This window comes from Sinocyclocheilus anshuiensis, unplaced genomic scaffold (genome assembly GCF_001515605.1).
Source record: "Sinocyclocheilus anshuiensis isolate Anshui unplaced genomic scaffold, SAMN03320099.WGS_v1.1 scaffold1275, whole genome shotgun sequence".
NCBI classification, from domain to species: domain Eukaryota; kingdom Metazoa; phylum Chordata; class Actinopteri; order Cypriniformes; family Cyprinidae; genus Sinocyclocheilus; species Sinocyclocheilus anshuiensis.
The window spans coordinates 1-20,842 of NW_015540903.1; the positions used below are offsets into that span (position 1 = coordinate 1).

Sequence of the window (20,842 nt, forward strand, 5' to 3'; positions counted from 1 at the left end):
GTTAGTGGCTCCATATTGGCCCAACAGGACCTGGTTCCCGGAACTTATGCTCCTCGCGACAGCCCCTCCCTGGCCAATTCCTCTGAGGAAGGATCTGCTTTCTCAGAGACGGGGCACCCCTTGGAACCCGCGTCCAGACCTGTGGAAACTCCATGTGTGGTCCCTGGATGGGACACAGAGATTCTAAGTGACCTACCCCACGAGGCAGCTCTCACTATCGCTTCAGCGCGTGCTCCGTCCAGGAGACAGGCCTATGCGCTGAAGTGGAACCTGTTCGTCGAATGGTGTTCCTCCCACCGGGAGGACCCCCGGAGATGTTCGATCAGAGCCATGCTACCCTTCTTGCAGCAAGGTTTGGAGCGTAGGCTGTCCCCCTCCACCATTAATAAGGTTTACTTTGCTGCTATTTCGGCCCAGCACGACCCCAAAGAGAGGAGGTCGGTGGGGGGAAGCATGATCTGGTCGTCAGGTTTCTTAGGGGGGCCAGGAGGTTAAATCCTCCTAGGCCTCCCTCCCTACCCTCTTGGGATTTGGCATTGGTGCTAAAAGCCCTACAAACTGCCCCCCTTCGAGCCTTTGCAGTCAGTTGAGTTGAAGTTTCTTTCTATGAAGACCCTACTCCTGACTGCATTGACCTCGATCAAGAGGGTGGGGGACCTGCAGGCATTTTCGGTCAACAAATCGTGCCTTGAGTTTGGGCCGGCTGATTCCAGTGCAACACTGAGACCCCGGCCCGGCTACGTGCCCAAGGTTCCTACTACTCCCTTCAGGGACCAGGTAGTGAACCTGCTAGCGCTGCCCCTGGAGGAGGCAGACCCAGCCCTAGCTTTGCTCTGTCCTGTACGCACACTGCGGCCGTACGTGGATAGAACTCAGAGTTTTAGGACCTCAGAACAGCTCTTTGTCTGTTACGGTGGACAGCAGAAGGGGAAAGCTGGCTCCAAGAAGAGGATGGCCCACTGGATAGTGGATGCCATCACCTTGGCCTATGAAGCACAAGGTGTGCCCTGCCCGCTCAGGCTGCATGCTCACTCCACCAGGGGTGTCGCATCATCCTGGGCGCTGGCTCATGGTGCCTCGCTAGCAGACATTTGTAGAGCACACTTTCCCAGTGTATCCAAGTCCTACTGTTGGGTTACGAGGAACAACTGTAGTCGACCTTCTCTGTGTAGAACCCGGTCCTATCGTCTGCCTTATATGAAGGATCAGGAAGGCTACACAGGGCACTGGAGGGGGCAGCACCTGTGGCGTGTTAGTAGGGATCCCAATTCGTCGGTCATCACCGACGTGACATCGAGAGTGACCGACTGAAACGGAACGTCTCGGTTACGTATGTAACCCTTGTTCCCTGAAGGAGGGAACGGAGACCTTCAGGGAACGAGGGTTACATACGTAACCAAGACGTTCTTGATTCATAATGATAATGGCATGAATAGCCTCCTGAAATCTAAACCCGGGACTGCAGTTGTTATCTGTATGATGTTACCTGTTCTCTGAAAGCAAAATTATTCTTGGACCCTTGAAACTCCTTCTACCATTTATTGCTACTTGTTAGTGCTATTTATTGCATTTGAAGCTTATCACCTAAACAAGCACCTAAACCTTTGAGCACTTCTTTCACAAGTAACCTGGTCAGAATTTAAGAATGCGGAACTCTTACCGTTAATCTTTTTTTCCTTCTCAGTCAGTTTTTTGTCAGCCTGCAGAATAGCTTTAGAATCCACAGACTTCTGCTTCAGAAACACCTTTAAGACCGCTTCAGCCTGTTGACACACACAGACCTTAGAAGCTATATCATAACAAAATGTTTTAAAATGTCATTAGGTTGTGCAAGATAGACAAGACCTTGACTTCTTTATTGGTCTGACTGTTGTATTTCTTCAAAATGTCCTCCAGATCCTTGCAGAAGAGATCATAGCCACCAGATTTAGCATAGACGCCCTCTTTGAGTTTTTTAGTCATTGTTGCTGAGAGGGATGACAGAAGATCCTCGCATCTTTTCTTAGAAGCTTGCTCATTTTGGCACAGGTATCCATCAAAGAGTTCATTAACTTTTTCCTAAAAAAAACATACAGACAGTGTTTCAGTTCTTTGATGACTTAGGGCTTGCTATTTGGTCTGATTTGTTTATTTGGAATAACACTGTCAGCACAGAATGGTATATACGAGAAGATGGAATCAGGGAGAATGTCCAGATCTCATTCACTACTCTGAAAGAACATCTCTCTATCAGTAAGCTCAAAGGACCTCCTCAGAGAGAGATCCAGCTAACCTCTAGAGATTTCAGGTGCTTCCCGTCAGTGTCCCTGAAAGATCGAGTCATGAAGGTTTGTGTTGCCATGCCACTGAGACGTTGGTGTTCCGAGGACACAAGCTTTAACTCCAGAGGGAAGGAGTTCTTCAGCTTCTCCATTCCACTCTGGTACACCTCAAGCCCCTCCTTCACCGCAGCTTGATTCTCAATCATTGCCATGGCGATCACAGCATTCTCCAGACACGGCACAGCCCCACTAGAGATGGTGTCAACGTATGTTTTTGCTAGATGACCCAGAACTTTCAAAGAAGGAAAGAAGTCAAACAAAATGATTGAGCAATAGAAATTCCACTGAAAGCACATATGCAAGCTCTTCAAATGTCCTTCTGAATCACCTCTGCCAGTGACTGTGTATCCATCCTTCAGCTTCTTCACATGACTCTTGTCAAAGACAAACTTGCAGAAACGTCCTGTAACCTCCAGGAACTCAGTGGAAAGGTCAGCAGGATCCAATCTCTCCAGACGAGACACATTCTCTGGGGCGGTTGGAAACGAGAACATGAAGCACGTCCTGGAGGGGAAGAATTTTTGGATGCACTCCCTGGGAAGGTTGTACTCCATCACTTTTTTTGATGTTCCTAGAAGAGATGAACACAAGCTGTAGCTTTTCTCAGTTCTAGAGTTTTGTAAAGTTAAAAAAAAGTGTGTCTGTCCTTTGAGCAGAGTGTAGTTGATTCAGCTACTAATGATCTTTAAAATAGCATCATATGACCCCTTTAACACAAGCTGTAGCTTTTCTCAGTTCTAGAGTTTTGTAAAGTTAAAAAAAGTGTGTCTGTCCTTTGAGCAGAGTGTAGTTGATTCAGCTACTCTTCTGGGTCACATTGTCACTGGACATTTTTTTCTCCACTTTGAACCCTTTCCATCCACAGTGTATTATAAATGTATGCTATTATCTAGGTATCCAGTCCTGCTCCTGGAGGGCCAGTGTTCTGCCGAGATTAGCTCCAACCCCATTTAAACACATCTGCACCATCTAATCAAGGTCTTACTAGGCACACTAGAAACTTCCAGACAGGTGTGTTGAGGCAAGTTGGAGCTAAACTCTGCAAGACAGTGGCCCTCCAGGAGTTTTGGCACCCCTGATCTAGAGCCGTGGTTCCTAATTCCAGTCCTCGCGTACCACCGCTCTGCATATTTTGCATGTCTCCCTTATTTAACACACCTAATTCAGATAACCAGCTCATTGTAAGAGAGCTTAATAAATGAATTGTGTTCTGATTGACATGGTCCCTACACAGTGTTGATTGCCCCCTACTCCCTGAGCATGGGAAATCCATTGAAGTTTACTTCACTTCGGAACATTCGTTCACGGATTTGCTCTACGCAGCGGCCTGCAGTGTCTTCACACACAGATAAAACTTACTAGAGAAGTGACATATCACATCTCACACGCTTTAATGCCCTTTAAATGGAATGTATGCGCTCCCTTCCAAGGGGAATCTTGGTGAAATATCCTGTGATGTCCACTTTACAAAGCACTTACGGTCGAATAGAACAAATATCTAAAGTGTAAGAGATGCATACAAAATGTGCAGAGCAGGGGGTCGCAAGGACTGGAATTGAGAACCACTGATCTAGAGTTGGAACAGGGAGAACACTATCTGCTGTGGATGAACAACACTGGTTCAGGGAGTAGATATGTTGACTAGGAGAGGATTCCCAGCTTAAATCCCAGTTTCACCAAACCAACTGATGAAGTGTTCTTTGGCAAGACACTGAACATCACTTGCTCCTGATGGTTGGGTTATGGCACCTTGAATGGTAGCCTCCACTATTTTTAGGTACATCTGACTTGTAAGTCTGGCTGATTCATTTATTTTAAATGTATTTCTGACAAAAACCATAGATGGGTAACAATGTTCTTTGTCTAAACAGTGATAAGACATATAACACTGGCTCAGTACCTCTAACTATTAATGGCTCTGTAAAAGAGTTTCAAATAAAACTGAATCTTTGGGTGATCTTGGATTCTTTTTTTGACATTTTACCCCCATGTGAAACATACAGTTAAGACTTCATTTTTCTTTTACTTTAGACATATTGCAAAGTTGCATCCTATGCTATCATTTTCAGTAGCAGAAAAAACTGATTTGAAATTGATATCTTTATCTTTTTTTAGATAAGTCAATTTAAACAAAATGCAGTACACCAAAAACTTGGATCTTAAATAGAACCAGAATAAGTGATGTAAGTTTAAGAAAGATCTGTTGATAAACCATTAAGTTTGGAAAAACTCATTACAAGAGCTCATTGTGATCGTGATTGTGAGGGCTCTTAAAATAATCTTTTGTACCATACTTAAATTACCATGTTTCAGCTTCAGAGCAAACTCTAGATAATCATTCTCTGTTGCATCTTTGCCATCAATCTTTCGCTCCAGGGTGAAGTCCCTCACTGCCCAGATGAAACTAGGGAAGAACTTCACAAACTCATTTGAATCATCAACATCCTCGTCTGATGATTTGACCTTGATGCACTCTGTTAGTTCAGTAACATATCTGACAGTTTGTTTAGGTATGAACACAAAGTGACTGTCCAACATGATTCCATTAGTATTTGTGTGTATTTTACATTAAGCGTGGTTCTACCATGTACATTTACATAGACAATAAAATGTATAATATTGATTTAACAGCATCTAAAACAGGGGTCGGCAACCTACAGTACGCGTGCCAACAGTAGGCGCGTTTCCATTACCCTTCAAATTGTGCAAAATGAAATTGCGAATTGAAAATACGGTGTAGTTCTACCATGTACATTTACATAGACAATAAAATGTATAATATTGATTTAACAGCATCTAAAACAGGGGTCGGCAACCTACAGTACGCGTGCCAACAGTAGGCGCGTTTCCATTACCCTTCAAATTGTGCAAATTGAAATTGCGAATTGAAAATACGCCTAATGGAAACGCGTCAATTTCGCAAAAACGCCCATATATCGCAAAAAAGTTTTTACGCTCGCATGAGGTGGTTTTTCAGGCAATGCGAAAAAGGAATAATTCGCTAAACTGCAATGGACACGTTTTTTTTCGCATTTACAGGTCACATGGCGTATGTAAAAAGTCATATGATCATTCTTCAACGTACCATAACCTCCAAGAAACACTTCACAAGTGGCCGCGCTCCAGTATAAGGGGCTTTTCCTACCATTAATGCTTAGACAATTTACACTGCACACGTCTGCGGTGCAGTGTGGCTCTGAAACGGTCACTGAAGCTGATTACGGCCACTCGATGCTTGTGTTTATGTTTTTATACAGGCTATGGTTTATTCCAGCCACGCCACGCACGTTTCTGAAGCGGCTCTCTTTGCTGCTTCTGTAAAGATACACGCATAAGCCTCCTTTGAATAAATATTGCCAAAATCCGTCAAAATCCCACCAAAATACATTGCCATGACTTATCGCGAGAGGCAAAAGGTTACGTTTAAGTCTCATAACATTGGTTAATGGAAACGCCGTCATTTCGCAATACTTTTTTATCGACATTTATAAAATATCGCCAAAGTTTTGCGCAAATCTGTAATGGAAACGTGCCTAGTGGCACGCAGAGGGATAATCGCTGGCATGCCAGCAATAGGGAAAACTGCATACTGACGTACATTTTGAGGTAATAACTTCTCATGGTCACACAGCCTGTTAGGAGCTATAAATACTATTAAAGTGTGAGAATTAACTTGCGCCAGTCAACGGATGCGCACGCGACCGCTGCACATACTAGGCACTTCAGATCAAAGCCTCAGCGGTCTAACAGCGCTCGTCAATGTCAAAATGACTGAGATGGCCAATCAAATCAAAGTAGGCGGGGTTTACTGTTCACATAAGCAGAGCGCGAAGCGTCAGTTTAACGTTAAAGAGAGCGAGGTAAGATGAAGCTGCAAATCATTTAATATTAGTCAACTTTTAACGATACCCTTTACGATAGAAATGTTAAATGACCGACAGCTATATCCAGTGATGCAAACTACTCGATTTTTTCTCAAATATGGCCATTAGGCTGAGAGAGAGAGAGATGTGTAGGCTAAATTGTCTGCGTCTGTGTCTCTCTCTACAATCAATGAAGCTGAGTTTAGTTACTTAAAAAACAGCGATTTTACCCCCCTCGTTGCTGAGAAATATAATGTAGCTATTCAGTATCGAGTAATAAAAGTCGTGTGGCAGCGCTGACAAGTTTATGAGCTTCTGAATGTTACTTTTTGCACAACGCGATCTCAGATCAATGTGCGAGTAGTGTGTGTGTGTGTGTGCGCGCGCATCAATTAAAGCAGCGCATTAATATAGAACAGTGATTACACTGAACAGTTTTAATGCATTGGCCTTGTCACACACACACATACAGTGGTGTTCAGTACGGTCGTATATCTGTTATTCAAGAAACTTTTGAAAGGTTTAAAAAACAGTTTATGAAAAAATCTTCAGAAACTATTTGCATGAAAATAAAATAGGCCTATTGTTTTTTTTTACTGTATCATTTAAAAATGTGTATGTACTGTATAAATACAGAATGCATTAAAAAAGAGGGTGGTGGGGTGGGGAGTGGGCTGGCACAGTGGTTAACCAGAAAAATTAAAAATGGCATGTCATGCCGAAAAGGTTGCCGACCCCAGATCTAAAACATAATTTATGAATGAATAACTTTACAGATGTATACATTTACAAATCCTTATGAATGGAAGTGCCTTATGGAATTTATTGGATGATTCTGTCGTATTTATGATCAGTGAGATTATGTTTTCAATTGTATTGAACGCAGTTGAGTGATTTATTAATTATAATATTTCATTCTGTTCTTTGTGACTTCTGGTGCCAATTTTACATAATTATGTATAACAAAAGTATTACATAATTTTAAACAAGACTACACCTTAAAATCCTACAGTGAATAGAATTTCTGTAATTGTTTAAACATTTAATTGTTTTATTTATGTAATACTGCTGTATATTTGTATTATTTCATTTGTTTCATTGTTTTTGCACAAAAATAGAATTTAACGTCACTTGGGTAGTTTTCGAAATTTTACACAACAGGTTTGCTTTGCTGTAAATGATAAATAGGCAACTGATTTTACAATTCGCATGACCCATGAAATTATGACTGTGCCATTATGTCCTCGCTATTTACCTTGTGAGTTCACACAAGTGACCATGATTGTATCTCTGGTCCTGATAATGCTCTTGCAGCTGAACGCATTGCAGACAACTATAATAATGCTGTCTCTTAAACAGCTGCGATGTTAACACGCTTACATATCTGGTGCATATGTTAATATCAGACAATAATGCGATACTAAAACCAAGCTTGCCAAGCACTGTTATAAAGATAAGATGGAGGAGAGGTTCACCAGGGAAATGCAAGGGCAGCGTGGCAGAGGCTCAACACGATGATGGAGAGAGCTCAGGTATCAGTTCAGGAACAGTGTCCACACTCAGTTAATGGTTTTAAAACTAGTAGCATCATTGTAAATACTGGGGTCCCACAAGGCTGTGTCTTGTCACCTATTTTGTTTTCCAAATACACAAATTACGTATATTGCCAATGGTTTGTCACTTTTGAAAAATATTGACATATCTTTGGTTGCCTGTATGATGGATCAGCAATCTCGGTTTAAATGCAGGCAGTATGAGGACACTGTGGTCCTCTGGTTCCAGGAAATGTAAATATACATAGAGAACCCTTCACCTAGATATCATACTATAGAGACTGTGTCTGTTCCCTGAACTAGCAAATACAAAAAATGCCCAAACCAATTTAAGGGCAATAATTTAATTGATGTTCAACAAATACAAAACATATATAAGACAGATAAACAAATGAAAAACCTTGGCTTAATGAATTCTATGAAAGTGCTTTTTGTAAATGATACGATCAGGGATCATAACCTAGATATGCTCTGTTTGACAGAAACGGTCTAACACCAGGTGATTACATTACTTGAAACGATTTTACCCCTCAAGATTACTGATATGAGCTGCGTCCAAATAGTAAAGGGGAAGGTGTTGCTACAATTTATAGCAATATTTTCCATATTTGTCAAAGGTCTGATTTCAAGTTCAATTCATTTGAAGTGATGGTGCTTCATATAATATCATCTAGTGTAATATAATATCCATATAGATAATAAAAAATATGCATTGGGATCAGCATTTACAGACATTCTAAACTCTATTGACAAAACATGTGAGGACCTGTCATAATCATACTCTAGATTTAATACTGTCACATGGAATTGATATTAATGGCACTGAAATTCTGCAGCAGAGCATTGATATCTCAGATCATTCTCTAGTCTTGTGCATAATCCATATAGCTAAAAACTCAACTCCTTGTTACAAATATGGTAGAACCATCACTTCTATGACAAAATACTTTGTAAATAATATTCCTGCGTTACGCTTAAAAAAGATTAAGGAAAACATTCCGACACATTAGTATAACAAGCACACTCATGCCCTAAAGAGAGCAGCCTGGAAAATGGTGAAAACAAGTAAACAAAACTAGAAGCATTTCATATTGCAATGAGGGAAAATACTTCCTCCTACAGAAAAGCCTCAAAAACTGCTAGAGCTGCTGACTTTTCATCGCTTTTAAAAGAAAACAAACACAACCCCAGGCATTTATTTAATAGAGTGGCTAAATTAACAAAAAATAAACCATCAGCAGGCGCAGACATTTCCCAACTGATGCTATCACTATCAGATAATGATACTATTGCATCAGATAAATGCTCTATAGATCCCCTGAGGAACAATTCCACTCATTCTCTGCTATAGGAGAGGAAGAATTGTATAAACTTGTTAAATAATCTAAACCAACGACATGTATGTTAGACCCAATATTATCTAGGCTACTAAAAGAGGTGCTTCCAGAAGTCATAGATCCTCTTCTGAATATTATTAATTTGTCAATGTCATTAGGATATGTCCCAAAAACCTTCAAACTGGCTGTTATTAAGCCTCTCTTTAAAAAACAACAACAACAACAACTTTACCCTGAAGAATATTAGTTAATTAGAGACTTATCTTGAATCTCCCATTTCTGTCAAATATACTAAAAAAGGTAGTATCCTCACAACTATGTTCCTTCTTTGAGAAAAATGGTATCTGTGAGGATTTACAGTCAGGATTTAGACCGTATCATAGTACTGAGACTGCTCTCATCAGAGCTACAAATGACCTGCTCTTATCGTCTAATCGTGGTTGTAGCTCTCTATTAGTGCTACTGGATCTTAGCGCTGCGCTTGATACTATCGACCACAACACTCCTTTAAGTAGACTACAAAATTATGTTGGCATTAGTGGAATTGCATTGGCATGGTTCAAATCGTACTTATCTGACATCATCCATTCGTAGCAGTGAATGAAGAGTTATCATATCGATCACAAGTACAGTATGGAGTACCACAAGGCTCAGTACTAGGACCACTGCTTTTCACGCTTTACATGTTAACCTTGGAAGATATCATCAGTAAACATCAGAAAACACCCTTCATTACCACAGACCCTTTGGCTCCTGGCCAAAAAAGAGCTTACTTATTTCTGAAGTGTGTGCCTGCCCTGCTTTTTGAGCATTTCCTCCCTCTTTAAATAAATAAATAATCTCATGCCAGTGCGACCACACTGTGGTAAGCAACTATCTGTCTATGATACAACTGAGTCTACAGTTAAATATAGATCTCTGCAACATTGCACAGTTAAAAGGATAAAGCCAAATTAGAAGGTTATTACTGATCTCAATTGCCCCATCAAACAAAGATGGTGAAAAAGTTCATGTGTCACAAAATAAATCACTCTCATTTGACTTATATTTGACGGCATGAGCTCGTGGTGGGGAATATAACCAAACTGCATATCTTCACTGTATGAATTAAACGTTCATACATTGATACTTAATAAAGCTACAAAATTTAGTCAGTCAAGATCAGTGAGTGATTTTCTCTTTTTCTGTTGTTGTTTGATTAACATTATTGATACAGGCAGCGGCAGGAATATAAGTCTGCTGTCACTTTAAGAGCTGCGAATATAAGTCTGCTGTCACTTTATGAGCTGCATGGATCTATAGATACACACACGTTTTCTTTCTCAGCTTTCTAAGCCAAGACAGTCATTTTCACATAACTGTGTGTGTATTTGACTGTTGAAATACTAAATACTACTACAATTACGAGATCTGAAATCACGATTCTATTGCTGTCTAAGAGAGGTGGCTTTCTGTGTGTGCACACTGTACTTTTATTGATTTTTTTTTCCAAGTTTTATTGCGCTTAATATCTCTTTTTAACATCAAACACATCCCGTGATTTATTTTCTTATTCATGCATGTTTCTTGTCTTGTCAGTACAGTTAGGCAGTTCTGCGTTGTGTGGATATATAAAGTTGGCATGGCCAGTGTGCCTGCAGGGAGAGAAGCAGAGCGCTGTACACACTCTGCCCTGGTGCTGCATGTCGACACAACTCAGGAAATACGGCTCTTATTAAACTGCTGTCATTCTTAAAGAACCGGTACTGGTAAAATGAGGAATCATACTGTTTTTAAAAGCAGGGTATTGCGATACCTTTTTAGTACCAGTATATCGTGCAACACTACTCTATACACCACTCTATACTGTTGTACAGCACCAGACAGCACTTCAAATTAAACTTTGATTGGACTACTTTGGTACTGCTTGTTGTCATTTTTGGAATAAGTTATTGTGCTTACACTTGCCTGTCTATCATGTTTTTTCTTTATATTGTGTATACTTTAAAGAAATTGTTAGGTTTAGAGATAGAAGAGGGTTTAGCTGCCAAAAACTGCATAATGGAATATTGCAGTTAAAATTAATTAACTTCTGCCAGTTATGTTTTTACATTGTAGTACATGTAAATATAAAAATATATTTTTGATATAAAGCATTCACAAAGCAAGCACATTTGCACATGTTTTTCCTGGGTGAAATGGTGGTAAACATCTGAACAATCTCTTTCTTTTGCAAATAAACAAATAAATAAATTAATTAATAAATTAATTAATTAAAATCTAGATAAATGTTCAGAAGGATACTGCAGCTCCTCTACAGCCCTGTTGTCGATCGTCCCTCGACTGTTGTAGACCAGAGTGCTGCTCAGTAACACAGCCAGACAGAAGATGTTTGTGTCATGCTTCGAGTCCCCCTAAGATGCAGAACCACATTTGTGAAGTTAGAATAATAAACTGGAAATAGCCTTGAATTTGCATTTACATTCAACTCAATGAAAGGTACTCACACAACTACAGGCTATAACATTTAGAGCTCCATTTAAGCAGGTCGAGATGTCCCCGCCTCCACTTTACAGAAAACTAGCAAGCTAGCACAAGACTGAAAGCATCTGTCCATTCTCAAAAGCCAACAACATGCTGAACGTGCGCCCAAAATAAGTTCGGACCACTCATTTGCATACCGAGCTGATTGACAGCTGTTATTGCACAGTCACCATTTTAGATTGACTATCTGTAATACTATGTAATAGGGATGTAATGATATCAAAATCTCACGATACAATAATATCACGATATTCAGTCCACGATAAGATGTTTATTGCGATATTTAAATAAATAATTAAAAAAAAAGACAAAGACTTGGAAAAAAGTGCCATAAGTGTTTATTAACAGTGATTGAACATTACAATGATGAACAAATTAACCACATCATATCCTGTCCTCTTTTCTTTATCCTCTAATCATAACTGTTGCATAGAGGTATGAGGTATGGTATGAGGTAACAGGTAACATCATTATTCTTTCTAACATTCTCTATGCTACTACCTAACTACCTCAGACAATCGGGTTTTGAGGATTGTGAGTCACTCCCTCAATTGACCTATTTTAAGGCCTCTTTTCTTTTGCCTCCAATCACACGCTGTTGCTTTGTTGTGCTAGGAAAGCAACAATTGTGAATGAACGGTCAAGACAAGAGGGTGGGCTTTGAGATGGGTCAATTCTAGAAAACAAAAACAACCCAGTAAAAATAAAAATAGCAGCCTACTTATTGCAGCTGGACCTAGAGCTGAATAAGTATGTCAGCTCACTCACTGATTCACTCACACATTCGCCCACTCACCTCATTCACTCATTTACTCACTGACTCGCTCACGCACTCTGAGACAGGTTTTTTTTTTTAGGAAAATGAGCATATCAACATTTTCGGGTAGAAGCTGGGATCTCTGGTCATTTACAATTTCCTCTGCTGTCAAAAAACCCCTCTCACTTGGGACTGAGGTTGCTGGGACAGAGAGATATGACTTGGCCAAGGTTGACAGCAGTGGGTAATGATGTGAGTTGCTTCTCCACCAATCGAGAGGACAAGCGAAAAGTGAGATAGAGGTCTCTTTGCGGTACGAGTCAATGTCTGCTTCAATCTCAGCCATGGGCTGTCTTCTGCTGTCCACCTGACTAAAGGAACCCCCAAGGAGATCTTCAAGAGCAGTCTTTTTAGATGGAGGAGAGTCACCCCCCACAGCTGCATGTTCTTGTTGTGGCAGGTTAATTTCAGACTCCAGCTGTCCAGCTACATGTTAAGGGCTGCCCGGTGCTGCTTTTCCCCTTCACTAGGGTTCTGCAGAAGCAAGAAGAGGTAGAAAAAACGGAAATGTTAGACACACACACAAGGAATATATTTTAAATATTGTGTACTGTCTAAACAATTCACATATACAAAATAATTTCAAATAAATACCCGGTTTTGCTTCTGTGTTGCTTCAACTTCAGCCTGTTGAAAACCTCCCTTTCACTGTCATTCAGGTGGGGCAGGGCCCGGAACCGAGGGTCCAACGCACTGCTCTCCTGCACAAACTCTGCTTGCTCCCCTTGATATCGGTCTGCCAAGTCGTTCATTATGGCTGTCTTCATTTGAGAGATGGTGACTGAGTCTCCATCACACTGTACCATGCTCTCTTGTAGCATGTGTTTGAGGGGCATGATGAGAGAGACTGTTGGTCAAGATTCATCACAGCACAGTGGTTGCTTTTTTCAATGGTTTGAGAAGTTTTACGATGTCTTCAGCACCTGCAATGTCGGCTGTGTCTAGAGAGTCTATTTCACGAGCATTGCGTCTGACTTAAAAACGCTGCAGCGACTGCCTGTTGTTGCTCCAGGTAGCGCTCAATCATGTCAAGTGAGTTTACATTCAAACCTGCCTGGGATGCAAGTTTAAGCTGTGAGTGAAACACTTTATGTGTGGGGAAAGACCAGCCTCTTTCACCGCTACACCAGTGTTTCTCGCGTTGTCAGAAACAACAGCGATGCCCGGGTGATTGTTGTTATTTGTCATGTCTAGCTAACACCTCGCCTATGTTGTGTCCAGTGTGTGACTCGAAGAGAGCCTGTGTCTGTAGGACAAAACTTTTCATCTCCCATTCACTTGTCATAACATGTGCTGTGATAATAACATAACTCTGAGTAGCTTGTGAAGTCCACCCATCTGTGGTGAGTAAAATGCACTCCGCTTGTTTTAGGCTCTGTACAACTTTAGCCCTTGTCTCTTTGTAGAGAGCTGGTAATATCGTTTGACTAAAGTATGGCCGTGATGGGATTTTATATTTTGGCTCGAGCGTGTTTGATAAACTCCTAAAACCTTCGCAGTCCACCACGGAGAATGGCTGTAGGTCTATGGCTATATATGCTCTTTTGTTGATTTTGATTGCTTCCATTGTCCTCATTTGTAAGTCGCTTTTGATAAAAGCATCTGCTAAATGACTAAATGTAGAGTGAGCTATTGAGTGTTGTGTTACGTTATGCTACCTCCATGTTGTTCTTTTGACCATATCAAAACTAAATGTCATTTAAATGAGTACGAATAAAATCACCTGATTGTTAATGATGTGGCAAACACGAAAAATGTTTAAAAAAAAGACAAAGTTAGCCGATGCATGTCATTTTACTCTCTCGTGCAGATAAAAGTTACAGTGCACCCTGGGTGGACTGACCTGAATGAACTGAAATAAAAGCAGAATATAAACGGTCTTTCTCCGTTTTCTGAATTACACAGCACAGTGAGGGCACACGTCACAAGAGCACATTTTTCCGAACTACACTACCCATAATGCATTTCACTCAGAACTAACTGTTACAGCTGTAGATAGTGATCTTCAGCGTCTGTCATTGATATGACTGCGATAAGCGCGTGCTTCTGATGCTGCGTGCAGCTGAAATCAACCACACACTCATCACAATGAAAACATCGACCTTAGAAAAAACTAACGTGAACACTGGGATAATCGCCGATGTATATGGCGAACCCCCGTTGAATGCATACACAAGAATGCTTTATTTAACCTGTTTCATGTCCGTTATTATCGGCGTGTCCTCAGAACGATTACATATGCTCTAAACTGCATTTTGCTCCAGCTGTATAAACACAGATGCTAAAATGCTTAATATTCACTCCTGCATAAAATGCAAACTGCTAACATGACACAGTTTAAACTTGATTATGGTTGCATCTAAAAGGGGCACGTTTTTTAAAATAAAGAATAGAATTACTTGAATTTGAAAAATTCAAACTTGAAAAACTTTAATTAGAATAGAGAGTTAGAGGGTCAAATAAAAATGTTTGTGTTGATATGTGTTTTTAGCCGATTCTTGAAGATGGCTAAGGACTCAGCTGCTGGGATTGAGTTGGTCAGGGCAGGTCATTCCACCAGGAGGGAACATTTAATTTAAAAGTCAGTGAAAGTGATGTTGTGCCTCTTTGGGATGGCACAATAAAACGACGTTCACTTGCTTCTAGAGGCACATAAGTCTGAAGTAATGAATTTAGGTAAAGGGATGCAGAGCCAGTGGTGGTTTTGTAGACAAACATTAATGCCTTGCCGCGTTCTGGATTAATTGTAAAGGTTTGATAGAACTGGCTGGAAGACCTGCCAAGAGAGCATTACAATAGTCCAGCCTGGACAGAACAAGAGCTTGAACAAGGAGTTGTGAAGCATGTTCCAAAAGAAAGGGCCTGATCTTCTTGATGTTGAATAAAGCAAAAACTCCAAGGTTTCTGGCTGTTTTGAAGGAGTTATGGTTGATGTGAATAACTGGATGGTGAAATTCTGATGAAACGATGGGTTTGCTGGAACCACAAGCAGTTCTGTCTTCAAGGTTGAGTTGAAGGTGATGGTCCGTCATCCAGCAAGAAATGTCTGTTAGACAAGCTGAGATGCGAGCAGGTTGAAGGAGGGGGAGGAGGAGGACAAAGGAGAGAGGAACATTTTTTAAAGAGCATGCGAGAGTTAGACGAATTGTTAATTTTGTTATGGTAGTATGTCCTTTTAGCAGTGGAGACATTAGCAGAGAAGGAAGAGAGGAGTGACTGATACACATTAAGGTCAGTATTATTTTTTTATTTGCGCCACACCCTTTCAGCAGCCCTGAGCTTAGAATGATGCTCGCTGAGAACATCAGACAGCCACGGGTCCACAATTTCCCAATCTCTCTCTTCTCCTTCGCCAATAGCAGCGTCCGCCAGTTTCTCTCTACTGGATCTGTAACGTTAGAGGCAGCAGAGCGATGGGTATGATGGGAATTGTAGTTCCCACTTCCCTCCGCGCTGCTCCACTGGGCTGAAAAAACTACACTTTTTGCCTGGAAGACTTATCGTTTCATATCGTCATGTGACCATGATAATATCAAGACAATTTTGATATCGTGATACCACGAAATTGATAATATCGTTACATCCCTAATATCTATAGATTTTATTTTAGGCAAGTCGTGATGATTTGAGAAGGCAAAATCAATCAAACAGACTATGATCAACTCACTGTCTGCCGCTGCCCTCTTGGTCGTTACTTTAAAAAACAAAAACTTATATTTAACGAACAAAAAAATGCTCCAAACGTTTCTCTAAATTAACTTAATAAAAAAATGAAAGGAAATATCACTTTGCCATTACATACAAAACTGAACTACTTTCATAGCTGAAGCAGTAGTATAAGCTGTTTTGGGAGACGGACTCGGGTCGGTAATTCTGATAAGCTGTCAGACAAGGGCCGGGCTAGGGCCTGAACGTCATGTATTTAAGGCCCGTGCAGGGCTCTAGCCTGAACATCTTCAAGCGAGTGGCGGGGCAAACCGAAAGTCCAGCACTCTCCTACCTTCACTGCTGCGACTACTCTTGTTTGTATGCGTTCCTTCACTGGCATTTTCCGTACTGTATGACACTAACAACACAAGAGTCCAGGGAACTCTGGTACTCATTAACTGTGTACCATAGAATGTGTTAAATCAGCTGCTTGGGGTAAAAGCATCAGCTAAAAAGTAAATGATTGTTATACTACTGGCTCGGGCTTCATTTTGATCGGTTGGTTAATATTCTAAGGTGTGCAGTTATTTCTCAGCTAAAGTAGTTCCAGGCAGGTCTTCCTATGAAGCAAGGATTCTTATGAAGTCTGCTGGAATACTGGAGTCTTTGGCTCTGTATACTTTGCAAGTATGTTTACACACACAAGGAGTTTGTCTACTAATTAAAAGTTGAATCCAAAAATGAACTGGCTTTCTTATTCACATCTTCTTTTATAATCATCTAAGTCTTACCTTTGCTCAACCATATATCTATCCCTGCTCACATTCCTCAGTAGCCCTTCATTTATCTAATCTTCTTTCTTAGGTTTGACTAGTACTTTTGCTTAAGACATGATTTCATGCTTTGTTTGTGTGACCTGTATGTTTCAGGTGCTATATCTTAGTGCCGCGTCTGTGGTGTTAGATAGTGTGTGTATCTTATCCTAGTGTGTGTTGCGTTTTCTTCATTGAATATGTTAGGCACACATACTACAGATGCCTTTCCTTCAAAGTTTGCACAAGTCTGCAGACAACAGATTTGAGATATGCTTGGTTTTCACCATTTGTTTTTGCTCATGGCAATTTATTGCATTTGTTTTTATTTCTTGTAAACATCTTTTTCAATATTAATGTTTTTTTGACTTGTTGTTTGATTCTCATTTACTCACTGAGCAATGTATTCATGAAGGAATAACATACACACATTAGTAACGTACAGTTTGTCTGAGCCTATGTTAGGCACACAAACTACAGATGCCTTTCCTTCAAAGTTTGCAGAAGTCTGTAGACAACAGATTTGAGATATGCTTGGTTTTCACCATTTGTTTTTGCTCATGGCAATTTATTGCATTTGTTTTTATTTCTTGTAAACATCTTTTTCAATATTAATGTTTTTTTGACTTGTTGTTTGATTCTCATTTACTCACTGAGCAATGTATTCATGAAGGAATAACATACACACATTAGTAACGTACAGTTTGTCTGAGCCGTGCATTCATTTGGACAGTAAGCTTTAATGCAGCACAGGAGATCCAGACTCACTTCTCATTTCTCAAAATGCTTTTAAAATGCACAGTAATATAGCAAATCCGCTTCACCAAATTCAGTTCAGTTCGGTTTGTTTCTGAAGAACATTTAAAACAGCAACAAGGCTGTACAACACAAATAATAAATAATATAATAAAGGCATAGCAACTTTCAAGGACTTCTCATATAGAAACAGCGTAATTTTAGCAAGCAAGCGGAAGTAATATAGCAAATTAAATTCAGTTCAGTTCAGTTCGGTTTGTTTCTGAAGAACATTTAAAACAGCAACAAGGCTGTACAACACAAATAATAAATAATATAATAAAGGCATAGCAACTTTCAAGGACTTCTCATATAGAAACAGCGTAATTTTAGCAAGCAAGCGGAGGTGAAAGAAACTAGATCCAATCACAGAGCTAATATGTTTCTCAAGCTTGAGAGGGTTGCCAAGCTCCACACCGAAATTCCTCACATGAGAAAAAAAGTTTGTAGATATCCAAGATCAATCATGTAAATTCCCGAAGAAACAGAGGGGCCAAAAACAATAGCCTCTGTTTTATCTGCATTCAAAAAAGGAGGTTTTTAGAAAGCCTGGCAAACAGAGAATTTAAAGCTGTTTGATTATTCTATGCCATGGGTAGGTAAATTTGTCCAGCTCCAGACTCTGGATGCTGATTGGTCTAGAGTGAGTTAGGGGATGTTCCTGGTCTCTCAGTGTGTCACTGGTTATTCTCGGTGGCTGATTTGAGCTCCTCCTATTGACTGAGCAAACAACAATGTGCAGTTTAAATCTTAGTTTTACTTTCAAAATCAGCAACTGCAAAGTGGAAAACACGTGACAGCAGATACAAGAAGCTTGGATTGTTTCCAGAATGTGCAGCCACATAAAAAGATAAGATGCTTTTCTTTTTTGTGGTACTAGATCACACAGACTGGAATGCCATCTTGTATATCTGAGCTATGAACAACAAAAGCTGACCAGTAATATTCCAGAAATAAGAAGAGTACAGAAGACTGTCTGTTTAACCTGTGATAAACCTTGTTTCTGATGAAACTGAATGGAAATTCCCAAGAACTTTCCCCTCCAGTGTATCAGACACTATGAAAGGAAGTGGGACACTTTAATGTGTACTCATGACTCCATCAGTACTGTATGACACTAACAACACAAGAGTCCAGGGAACTCTTTTACTCATAAACTGTGACCCATAGAATGTGTTAAATCAGTTGGTTGGGGTAAAAGCATCAGCTAAAAAGTATTAGGGGATGTTCCTGGTCTCTCAGTGTGTCACTGGTTATTCTCTGTGGCTGATTTGAGCTGCTCCTATTGACTGAGCAAACAACAATGTGCAGTTTAAATCTTAGTTTCACTTTCAAAATCAGCAACTGCAAACTGGAAAACACGTGACCAGGGCTGCTGCTGGTGGAATTGTATTGATGTGCCCCATCTCCACCAAATATTATGAAAGTATATATATATATATATATATATACTTATGCTGTTTATTTAGTCTTAATAATACCAAATAAACATTTAAAAGTGTACTCCATAATGTGTGTGTGTGTGTGTGTGTGTTTATTAGATTTTGCATTATGCTTCCATGCCACTAAGTGTCATTATTTTGACATTACTTTAATGTCTTTTTTACCCAAACATACTGTGTTTGAGAACAATCCTAATAATATCCTAAATTAAAATAAAAGATTGCAAAACAAAGTTTCATCGACTCAGACAGAGTAAAGTTGAGGCATGGAAAGCGTGCATTAGATATAACACACAGTGTAATGCCTTAACGTAATCTACATATTGATCATCTTTTTACCTTCATTTTTTATGGATCTTAAACATATGGCACAATACAGTTGACTGAGTTCAGCTGTGATTTAAGGGGGCTTTAAATATGATAGCGTCTGATGACACACTGTAATGGCCTAATATTATTTTATTATTATTTTACTGTACCATCTGTTTTCATAGATAACTGCACATGGAACAGCATAATCAGCTATACATATACTTTCACTGTTGCAGGTCATCCATCATTGCCGTTGTCATTTGTGGTGTTCGGGCATCATCTTCCTCCTGTTCATTCAGTATGCCAGTGATGTGCTTCCTGACAGGCTTCAAAGATGACAGGGTGGTCTTTGTTTCAGAAACCAGTAGATCTGTCAATCATTTAGAGGCCCCAGAAGTTGGCCACCTTCTCCAAAGTGTGCACGTCACTATCTTTTGGCAGTAGATGCTATGAGCTTCTGTCACAACAAGCCTGCTGCTGCTCCAGAAAGACCTCAATCGTTTTGAGAATGGAGCAAGCATAAAACATTAAACAACAGGACAAAAAATATATAGTTGATGACTAGACATAATCATTTCATGACTCTAGACACTTCTTTGTGAAGACAGTAGCATAATACGGTGAAATAATATGTTCTTTAACATAATAGAGCACCATCATCTGCATATAGGGATTTTCCTATGCCTTGTCCTGCCATTAATCATTATATTAAACAAAATCGGGCTATAGACACTGCCCTGAGGTGTCCCATTATCTATCGTGAATATATTTGAGTAACTTGACCCAACCTGGACGTGTATTGTACGATTAAATAAGAAATCCATTATCCAATCGTATAACCTTCCTTTAATACCCATTTTATCTAATTTAATGAATAGTCCTTCCTTCCACAACATATCATATGCTTTTTCTGCATCGTAAAACACTCCTATTAACACTTCTTTATTTATAAAAGCTTTTCTAATTTCTGATTCTAGGCATATGATATAATCCAATCGTGTCGCGACCTTTCCTAAAAAACACTTTGATGTGGGTATAAGAGTCCTTTTTTTCTACTATGTAGTTTAGTCTTGCTATTACCATTCTTTCCATTATTTTGCATAAGTTTGATGTTAATGCAATCAGTCTATAATTAGTCGCAACAGAATGATCTTTTCCAGGCTTAGCTATAGGAACAATTACTCCATGTTTCCAGGAAGAAGCTTACTTTCCTGATTCCCATACTTTGTTAAATAGATGTAGTATGATGTTCAATGAGATATCTGATAAATTTTTTATCGTCTCATTACATATTTCATCCTTTCCTGGAGATGTACTACTTAAGCCTGATAATACCTGTTTTAGTACTATTTGTTTCTTCTTCACTTGTGTTGTTCTGGAAGTTCTGTACAGAAGATGTGTAATAGCGCCCCCTACCGT

At 39.8% G+C, this 20,842-nt stretch overlaps 1 protein-coding gene across 1 annotated transcript; it reads right to left on the reverse strand.

Annotated features, from left to right (window-relative positions):
• Positions 1 to 1,660: 1,660 nt before the first annotated feature.
• Positions 1,661 to 12,700, reverse strand: LOC107689125 (guanylate-binding protein 1-like; the record flags this gene model as incomplete). The annotated part of the gene is made up of 8 exons (XM_016487034.1): positions 12,541 to 12,700; positions 12,415 to 12,431; positions 11,358 to 11,467; positions 4,625 to 4,815; positions 2,650 to 2,892; positions 2,273 to 2,553; positions 1,846 to 2,058; positions 1,661 to 1,763 (listed from the first exon to the last, which is right to left on the reverse strand). Coding segments are annotated over exons 1-8 (1,318 nt in total), but the record flags the coding sequence as incomplete, so codon positions are not given.
• Positions 12,701 to 20,842: the final 8,142 nt, after the last annotated feature.